The 10,386-nt window shown below is 59.6% G+C and overlaps 1 protein-coding gene across 1 annotated transcript; it reads right to left on the minus strand.

Annotated features, from left to right (window-relative positions):
• Positions 1-1,098: 1,098 nt before the first annotated feature.
• C7H15orf39 (chromosome 7 C15orf39 homolog) lies at positions 1,099-10,183 on the minus strand. Its single transcript, XM_071100986.1, is given in 6 exon segments — positions 1,099-1,594; positions 3,504-4,157; positions 4,160-4,426; positions 4,429-5,055; positions 5,058-6,302; positions 9,872-10,183. Coding segments are annotated over 5 exon segments (3,111 nt in total). The 5' UTR covers positions 6,253-6,302; positions 9,872-10,183; the 3' UTR covers positions 1,099-1,226.
• Positions 10,184-10,386: the final 203 nt, after the last annotated feature.

Raw genomic sequence — 10,386 nt, forward strand, 5'->3', positions numbered from 1 at the left:
TCCCAGAGCAAGCAAGTATGTACGTGAGAGGGGTCCACAGAGCCACAGCCATCTGCACAATGGTGCAGGAGCCACCCAGCACCTTCTGGACTGGGAGCAGGGAGAGCAACCTGCAAGCAAAGGGCTAGGCACACAGTGACGGAACACGAAACCCACCATCCCCAAACACACGGCCAGGCCCCACTTCCAAAAACAAGCCAGATACTTTAATGGGCTGCCTCCAGGGCCCATCACAATCCCTTAAATAAGGCCCAGAGCTTGCCAGCCTTTGGTTCAGCTCAGCACTCCGCAGGCAGGTGGCTCACAGCAGGCCTGGCTGATGGGCTCTAGCTTGGGGAGCAGCAGGATCCTCAGTCCAGATCTTCAGACCTTCTAGGACTGAGCTGCCTCTCAGCCCACCTGCATCAGTCCCTGAGTCCCAGCAGCTGCTTAGCTTCTAGAAAACGTAAGTTTCCTGGGATAATGCCAGGAGTGGGGGAGGCAGTTTGAAGCACTGATGTCAATTCAGGACAGGCCTGGGGCCTCCTGGGGTGGCAGCAGCAGGCCCAGAACAAGGACACCAGCTCCAGGCTGCATCCCTGCACCAACAGCGGGGACTGGGAGCAGGGAGTGCAGGCTCCCTCAGGGAGCTCCAGCCTGGAGTGGGGCCAACCCAACCCCAAATGCTGGAGGGTGACTCCTCAAAGTGAGTCACACCCACTGTCTAAGGTACCACTCTATGACAGCCAAGTCCTAGGACACATGAAGACTTTCTATAGGAAGGTTCTCTGCCTCCCAATTCTAGGCCCTGTCCCAGGGAAGAAGCAGAGAGCAAATCATGACAGGGTATGGACAGGGTATGTGTCAGGCAGCATCCCCACGACAACCCTGTGAGGTAGGTTGTGTTGTCCCATTTTACACATGGGGAACGAGGGCTCAGCAGAGGTGAAGTTTCTCGCCCAGGTTCTGCAGCAAGAACACGAGCCGGGATTCAACCCCAGGTCTGTCGGGCTCCAAAGCCCATGTGTGTTCTCTAGGCAAGAAATAGGAAGTAGTCCCATCCAATAAAGACTCTCGTGTTAAAAGCTCAGGGGCTCTCAGCCCACCCTGGGTGGGCCCCAGGGTCAGAGGTGGAACCCAAGGGAGCAGCCCCAGCCCCAGCACCCACTCCTGGCCCTGGGGCAGCTGGGCAGGCACAAGGGAAGGGTGGAGAGTGATCACTATACACACAGCACTGGCAACCAGTGCTACAGGTGATGGCTCTGGCTGTCCAGTAGCTGTGGGCAGGGTGAAGGCCGGTCTGGTCTTGATGACTTGTGGCCCCATGTGGGCAGAGCCAGGCCATTGAGCCAGGCGGTCTCCAGCAGACTGCGGAAGCGGGCCTTCAGTGTGGGGCCAGGTGGGCTGGCACAGGCAGCAGGGGTAGGGGAGGCAGCACAGGACTCTTCCCCAGCAGCTGCCTCTGCTTTCTCCGGGCCAGGGGTTGGTGGCTTCCTCCCTGGCTTCCTGACCTTGGGGGCCGCTGACTTCCGAGCCAGGGCTAGGCTCTCTGGCTCATCTCTGGCCAAAGTGGGCTCTGAGGAGGACACAGCTCTAGCCTCAGTGTCAAAGTCACCTGGAAAACGAACACATAGTCAGCCTGCAGACCCCATACCCTCAGGTCCCACCTCCTGGCCTCCAAAGCCATCCAAACAGTGGTTCTGCTCTACCCCAAGTCAGGCTGGCATCACAACTCTTCCCCACACATGCCCACTGGCCAGACCATCCAAGCCAAAAAGATGTGCTTCTCCCCTGGTGACACCAGAAACTCCATCTGATGAGGGTACTGCTCAGGAGAGGCTGTTTGGGTACAAGGATGACAGCAAAGGGGCTAAGCAGGTCAGGAACCATTGGCCTGGTCCAATACCCATTGTCCAGATGGAAAACTGAGTCATGGGAACATAACTCGTCAGAGGACCATGCCATGTAAGACAGCCATCATGTTTCTGCCATACCAGCCCCAGAACCCAAGCCCAAGCCCGAGGCCGAGCCCAGGTAGGGACTGCCCTAACAGCCATGCTGGGGGAGCACAGGAACCCACAAGAAAGGAAAGCAGGGATAACTGTCTGGGGCACACACAGAAAGGCGGCCCCCAAGCGGGGAGGGAGTGAGGACAGGGGCAACAAAATTCAGCCAGAGACCGGAAGCCTGGTCTCAGTCACTTCCTTCCCAGGCCCCCGATTCTTGCAAGCTCCAGTCAAAGCAGCCGCGGACTATGCGGAGTGCCCAGACTCTACTGCCAATCAGGCAGCCCAGGAGAAACGGACCTGACCCTCTCTGGGCCCCAGACAGCCCAACTATATGGGAAGAGGACTGAGCTAGGCAGCCAAGCCCTGAGAGATTCAGGACCCTCAATCAGTAACAGACTGCCTGAGTCTGGATTTCCTTTGCATCCCATTAAGGCATCTGCTCCAATTTTGTAGGTATTCAGGGATCAGGGATTTTGGTCAGCCAGCTCCTAAGCTCATCTCATCTGCCACCTCACTGCCTCAGGCCCTTCCCCATCCTAACCAGGTAAGGGCCCAGGACAAGGCTGCCACTATGGGGATGGAACTAGGACAGTTTCTACAGGGAAGAGGCTGGGCAGTGGAAATGGGAGAGGGTGGAGGCAGCAGGGAGAGGAAAACTAGAGGGGCCTCAGGCTGCGATCCCAGGTGTACTGATGCAGGAGGGACAAGGACAGAATCCACTTGGTCCCATCACCAGATCTCTAGCTGAAGAAGCGTGATCATACACACCACACAACACTTCGGCAGTTGTGTGGTCCTCCAGAACATAAAAAGAAAACAAGCTGGAGAACAGTAGGCACGAGACATCGTTTAGTAGAGGAAAAGCAAACCACAAAACAATGCGATTTATGGGCACACTTCTGTGTATGGAAGGGCCAGCGAGGACTGCAAAACTACGCATTCATAAAGGCAACTGTGGCCCTCACCAGGCATGAGGAGCTTTGTGAAAGGAGGTGCCATTCACCGACATGGAAGAGAACTGAGGGTGGGAAGTGAGCCGAGGGGAAGGCTCGGAGTGTGATTTGGGATGAGTTCACTGTGGGAGACCCAGGGGCAGAGGCCCAGCACGCAGTGGGTTATTTAGGGCTAGAGTTCAGAAAGGGGAGGCTGGAGATCGGGAAATGATCTCAGCTAGAAAACAGGGCCTAACCAGAGCACTGGAAACACTGCACCAAAGCTGGAGAAGGCACAGGCAGAGGAGGGAATCCAAGAAGGTGCAGCACCAGGGGAGACTGAGGAATTTCCATGGGGACAGAGCAGCCGGCATGTTCAGAAGACTACAAAGGAGGCTATGAAGGTGCTCACTGATGTCTGGAGGGTCAAGGGGTGGGGGTACCTAGAGCCCACCCTAGAGCCCCCTACCCAGGCAGGAGTCCTTGGAATCACGCAGCCCCAGCTGTGACGCACTCACACAGCACACACACCTGTCACTTGCTCACACAGCTCCGGTGGCCACTGGGGCTGCCCCATGCTCACCCAGCTGGCGGCGTACACAGTCACGCCACTGCAGGCCGAGAAGGTCGGGGTAAATGTCAGGCAGCTGGCGCAGCGCCAGTAACTTCAGCATGCGCGAGGTGCAGCCCGGCAGGGCGAGCTCCCGCAGTGCCCGCTCCTCCGACAGCGTGGTGGGCCGCAGCTCCACACGATGCTCCTGCAGCACATGGTCCACAGAAGCGGGTGGCAGCCGAGGAAAGAGCCGTTCCTTCACCAGGTGGATGGGCACGAAGATGGCACCAGCTCGCACCACATGGGGGAAGGGGCACCGGTGGGTGCGATCGAAGCGCTGCAGCTGGGACAGTAGCTTGGTCAGCAGCCCCTGCACACCCTGGCAGTCCTGCCACGCAGCCTGGCCCCAGGGCCCAGCCGTCTCTAGCCACTCGCGAAGCTTCTCTGGAGGAGAGTGGGCCACGGAGCCAGAAATAGCATCACACAGGGATGCGTGTAGTCCTGTAAAGTGCTGCTCCGGGGAGTCCCCTAGGGCTGAAGTAGATGCCGGAGCAGGGCCTGCAACTGGAGCTGGAGCTGGATCCCGGGCTGAAGCTGGAGCCTGAGCTGGAGCCGGAGCAGGGGATGGAGCTGGAGCAGGGGCAGGGGAGGCCACCGCTACGGCTGGAGAGCTGGGCAGTGCAGGCTGAAGCAGGTCACGGACAAGGGCTGTTGAGCGAGAATCCGCAGTCCAATGGGCCCAGATGTGGGGGTGGGCGCAGGCTGTGTGGGAGCAGGAGCTGAGTTGGGTGTGGACGGGACCACAGCTGCAGGCAAAGGTGCTGGACGGAGGATCTTGAACTTTCGGAACATGAAGGCCACAGAGCTGTGGAAGTTGGTACTTGGCATAGCATCTGCGGTCACTGGCACCCCAGGCAAGCCTGGTGCTTCTGTGTCTATCTTTTTCAGGCCTGCAGATCTGACACCATGTTGCCCACATCCGGCACGTCCATGGCTGCAGTGGGCTTGGCATGCTCCACAGGACTGGGAGCCTTGATGTGCGAGGCCTCTGCTGTGGGCTTCCTCACACTCAAATCCAGGGCTACCTCCTCTTTAAGTGAGCCCCTTAGGGGCTTACTCCCTGACGGGCCCTCCTGGGCGGGTGGGGTCCCCCTGCAGCCTTTGTCCTGAAATTCATTGGTGGCCGGAGTTGAGTCAGGCTCAGCTGTGGCAGAGTCAGGCTCAGTTGTGGCCTCGGGTGCCGGCACATCCAGATAGTCACGGTAGGGAGCCAGGCTGAAGACATTGTCAATGATAGGCATTGGTGGAGAGCTGGGTGGCCTTGCACCCTCCTTCTGTGGAAAAGACTGGCACTCCCGGGCACAGGGGGGCAGTGCTGGGGGGGTACAGGGAATTGGACTGTCTCGGATGACGATGGGCGGCCCAGAGTGCTCACTGAGCCGGGGCTGGAGCTGCTCTTTCCTGCAGCTGGGCAGCCAGGTCTTCTCTTCGGCTTCCTGTGCAGGCCTCACAGGCTCTGAGCAGGGCTGGCTCGCTGGCAAAGGCTGGCATGCCCTCTGGAAGGCACCAGGCTGTGGCACAGCCGCATATTGTTCTGGGAAGGTGGCGTCCCTCCAAGCCCAGGGGATGCTCCATAGAGAGAAAGGTCATCCCGGGCATAAGGAAAACTCAGTGTCTGGGGGGCAAAGTCCAATGGGCACCGTGGAGCAAGAGGCGGCTCCAGCTTGAGGCCTGGAGAGGGTGCTGGGAGAGGGGCAGAGGGGTAGGGGTACGTGTCCAGCCCCAGCGGGGGAATGTAAGGTGTCTGGGCTGCCTGCTGCCTCAGGTAGGGGCTGCCCAGCCCACCAGCCTGGTACCCGGTCCCCTTGTGGCCCCCCAGAGGCTGCAGGGGAAGTGCTGGGCTGTACCTACCCTGCTTCTCTGGGTGGCGACAGGCTGGAGGGCAAGGCAGAGCCTGTGGAGGGTGGGATGGTGGGTAGTGGGTGGGCCCGGTGTCCTGACAGGGTGGCCCCAGGGGCTGGGCCAGCTGGGTCCAAGGACTTGGCCCCTCGGACATTACTTGCTTGGAGTTCCTAGGATAAGGACCTGTGTATCTGGAGGCCAGGAAGCCCGTGCTGTGGATGGTCTGATACTTCTCCAGGAAGGGCTGGCATGGGGAGAAGCTCCCTGAGGAGTCTTTACTGGACCCCCCAGCTGGCACCCCCCGCAAGAAGGTGCCATCCAGGGTCTGACCCTTGCTAGGAGCTGGGGCCAGAGAGCAGGGTGGGTCAGCTGAGGGCAACAGGGGCCCAGTCACCAGAGTCCAGTCAACATCCAGTGGCCTCTTCACCGCTCCTTCCCCCAGGCAAGTTGAGAGCCCATAGCACAGAGGGTTGCGGTAGACAGGTTTGGGCGCTGCCAGCGGCGGACCTGGGTAGGAGTGACCCTGGGGACTGAAAGGCAGGAGCTCAACAGGGCTGGAGTCCTGCATCTTCTCAGAGCCTTCTGCTGGCGAGCGGTAGAACAGGCAGTTGGTCAGCAGGTTGTCCGTCCGAAGTGGGGGTCCTGCCATACTGGTAGAATACAAGGGTGGGTATGGGGTCCAGGACGCCAACTGCTCAGACTCGGCCTTGGGAGTACCCGCCATGGGGCAGGAGAAGTAGGACCCCTTGTAGGTGCAGGGGTCCTGGTTACCAACAGAGTGGGGCAGGCTGTGCTCAGGCCCCGAGTCTGTCTCTAAGCGGGGCAGTTTGCCATACATCACAGGCCCCAGGGTTCTCACGGGTCGCTTCTCTGCCATCGCTGTGAAGGTTTCGAGCCCTCCTGGGCCCCTGCTACTCAACTTCTGACCTGGGACAGAGAGAGAAAGGCAGGGGCTGTCAGGAAAACAGGCTACAGGCAAAGCAGCAGATGGCTGCTGCTCTCATCAGCTCACTGCTACACCTAAGAACCTGGCACTTAATTGATGCTCAGTTAAGACTGTGAGTGCATGAGCCACAGGGCAGAGCTTTCCAATTCGTGTTTGTATTCTTTTGAGGCAGGGTCTCACTCTGTTGCCCAGGCTGGAGTGCAATGACATGAACTTGGCTCACCATAGTCTCAGCCTCCTGGGCTCAAGTGATTCTCCCAACTTCCAAGGAGCTGGGACCACAGGCACCTGCCACCACGCCTGGCTAATTTTCGTATTTTTTGTAGAAACAGGATTTTACTGTGTTGCCCACAGGCTGGTCTTGAATTCCCGTACTGAAGTGATCCTCCCACCTTGGCCTCCCAAAGTGCTGAGATCACAGGCATGAACCACCCACTGCACCTGACCCCAACCTGTATATTTTAAGCTGCAGAACCCTTTGTTTAATGAATTATTCTACACAGAACCTCCACCCACCCCTACTCCAGGAGCCCCTTCTGTTCGATTTTCCTCCATACAACTCCCAAGACCCCCTCCTTCTTGGGATTTCAGAATTTGCAGGGGCACTGGGTCTGAGGGTCACTTGGCATACCCTGCCCCCCACCCCCTCATATACAGATGAGAAGACCCATTTATCCCAAAATCACCAATGAAATAGACACAACGAGAAGCAGGCCTCCTGCCTCCCACCACGGGGTCCTATTCCAAGATGCCATAGTGACGCCCACTGCAGCCAAAACATGGAATCTGAGTATTGTCTACAAATTCACAGATTTCCTGTGACACTCCTCTGACCTGCTGATCTTGTCAAAATGGCAGAGTCGAGTCTCCAGCCCAGGTCCCTAGGCCCAAAGCCAATGCTGAGATACTGGACTTGGCTCTGGAGAGCAGTCCCCTAGGAGAGGTAACTGGGAACATCAGCCTGTACAAGCCACACTCCTCTCGCCCCACTCCTCCTCCTCTGCAGGAGAGTCAGGGCAGCCCAGCAGATGGTGCTACAGCACCAGCAGGAACGTCCCAGAGCATGAGGAGCCTGGATCCACCCCTACCCCCAAGCTGCAGATGGCACATGCAGGGGCAAGATAGCCTCAAGGGCATGTGTGAAAGTCCAGGGAGGTGGCTGGGTGCGGTGGCTCACACCTGTAATCTGAGCACTTTGGGAGGCTGAGGTGGGTGGATCATTTGAGGTCAGGAGTTCAAGACCAACCTGACCAACATGGTGAAACGCTGTCTCTACTAAAAACACAAAAAAATTAGCCGGGCATGGTTGTGCATGCCTGTAGTCCCAGCTACACAGAAGGCTGAGGCAGGAGAATTGCGTGAACTCAGGAGGCAGAGGTTGCAGTGAGCCAAGATTGTGCTACTGTACTTCCAGCCTGGGCGATAGAGAGAGACTCCATCTCAAAAAAAAGGAGGGGAGGGGAGGGGAGGGGAGGGGAGGGGAGGGGAGGAGAGGGGAGGGGAGGGGAGGGGAGTCCAGGGAGGGAGGCCCCAGGGGCCACAGAGTGCTACTTAGCCACTACTCCCATTGTATTGATGGAAAAACTACATGCTTCAGAAAGACTAAGCTCTAAGACAAGACCAAGGAAGGATGGGAACTGAGGTCCCTCGGGGCAGGAGGCACCCAGTAACCCATGAGGGGCTCATCTGAAGCCCTTCTGCTGGGGCCACACTGACTTGCCTCTACCTCCCCCAGCCAGCACCCTGCTCCTGGAAGCTCTCAGTGGCTTAGAAAGGACCACCCAGCTCAATCTTGCTATGACTAAGGCAAAGTGTCACAGGTTTCAGTCACACCGGCAAGCAAGGACCAGCCCTCTCCTTGCTTCTTCAAGTTGGAGCCAATGACAGCCACAGGCTGAGTTAGACCAGCACGTTTTGGGGCTAGGAAGGGCAAGCCTAGTGTGGGGCCAATGCCCACTCCCACACCAAGGCAGACTCAGAAAGCAAGGTGGTTCATCTGGACAGAACCCCACATCTCAGGCCAGCCTAGAGAAGACATGGAGGAGCCATTAGGACACAGGTGACAGTCCCAACAACAGTGTCCTATGATAGAAACCTGCTATCGAGGGGTGAAAGCCCCCATCTCACTCCACAGCAATGCTGTGAGAAGGAATTGTAGGGTTTTGGGGTATGGACCCTGCCCACCCTACCCTTGGGACACTCTGGGTTAAGTGTTGACTTCGGTCTCACCTCCCCCACACGCTCCTTGGGGTCTGCTGGGTCCCCACCCCCAACCCCAGGAGTCCCTCTCTCCTGGGCCTCAGCCCAAGGAATACCCTCTGCCCTGGAGACTTCTTGAGGCCCTTAACTGGGACCCAGCCAATAGACAGGAGACCACCTGGGACCCTCAAGAGTCTTCGTGGGAGGGGTGGTGGCTTCAGGGAGCCAACACAGAACTCTTAGGGACGTGGGAATGACCTTATCTCCTGCCAGGAGGAGGTGGAAAGCCCAGGATACACTCCCTCAAGGGAGACTCCTCCTCCACTCAAGACAGTTGCCAAAATGTAGGTGCCTCCTTCCCAGACCCATACTAAAGCAAGCAAGCTCTCGGACAGGGCAGGTGCCCAGGAAGCAGGCTCAGGTCATCTTTGAGAGGTAGCTCTGTTGATCCTCTGCCAAGCTCCAATGTCACTCAGCCAGCACCCAGGCCAGGGTTCCAGAGAAGAGCCCACCACCGCAGCACTACCACTGCCTTACACAGTGGGAAAGGAAACAGCTCTCTGTTCCCACTTTCAGCTTCTAGGTGCCTAGGGATGACCGATGGTAAACATCAGGATGAAGAGCGAGATTCCTGCCCAACTCTGGCCAGCATGTGGATTCTCCTGGAGGGCTGAATCGGGCCTCGCCGAATGTTCTCCCATCTCCCACCTTCCCTACCTGAGGCTCCGGACTCTCCAGACGCTACAATCCAACCTGGGGCAGCCCAAATTCTCCAGTGGAGGGGAAAGCGAAAGGGATCGGTCTCTATCCCCTTTGCCCTAGCCGCCCTGAGCATAACTCTGGTGCCTAGGGCCCACAGCCGACTTAGCTTTGAGGCTGCCGCCGCGCCCGACCTGGCGGGCTTCCGGGTGTCCCCAAGCCCCTCCCGGCAGCGCCGAGACGCACGTGCATCCAGCAGGCTGACACACAGGCCGCCGCCACGCATGCAAACCCGTGCCTGCACGTACGTGCATGGCCCACATCTGCACACACGCCATTCCAGAACTGCGCTCTCCCCTCGCTCTGGCCCCGGGCACACGTGTGCATGCAGGCAGGCCCGCGCACCCAGCCCCACACCGACGCCCGCAGACCGGCTGGAGGTCCCGGAGCAGGGGCGGCCCGGCCGCAGGGTCCGGGCAGCCTCCGCCTCAGGGCGATCCCGCCAGCCTGGGCTGAGGCCAGACGGGTGAGTCAAGAGGTGGCGAAAAAACCGCAGGGCCGTCCCATCCAAGCAGGGCGCGTCCAGGGCCCCGCGGCGCCTCAGCGCCCGCCGCCCCCAGGCCCAGCCCTCCAGTGCCCCCTTGTCCCCTACCTCCCCCCAACGCCCTCCCCCGGCAATCCACTTGAGCAGGGCCCTGCGGGAGGCCCGAGGGCTCGGCCTGAGTTCCTTCTGGCCAGATTGGGCGCCTGGCCTCCGCCGGAGATCCAGGGCGCTAGCAGGCCCCGGGAGCCTCGAAGTCCAGGGAAAGTCGGAGCAGCGGCGCCACCCCTGTCCCGCAGCCCGGTCGCGGAGGGCCGGCGGCAGCCAGAAGCTGCAGCCCCTCGGCCCAGACGCGGCGCGCTCCGTCCCCAGGCCGGCCGGTAGGGGCGCCCTGGAGCAGCGCCATCCGCCCCTTCCCCACGCGCCGCCCGCAAACTCGGCCCAAGTTTCCGCGCCCGCCGAGCTGGCGAGCTCCTACCCGCAGAGCGCCAGGTCTCCCGCCGCCGCTACCCCAGGCCGCCTCCGCGTCCGCATCCTCCAGCGTCGCCCAGGCCGCGGGTCCTAGTACGGCCGGGCCCTGCGCGAGAAGTCGCGGTGAACAGCAAGCTCCGAGCAACCCTCCTCAC

This window comes from Macaca nemestrina, chromosome 7 (genome assembly GCF_043159975.1).
Source record: "Macaca nemestrina isolate mMacNem1 chromosome 7, mMacNem.hap1, whole genome shotgun sequence".
NCBI classification, from domain to species: Eukaryota; Metazoa; Chordata; class Mammalia; order Primates; family Cercopithecidae; genus Macaca; species Macaca nemestrina.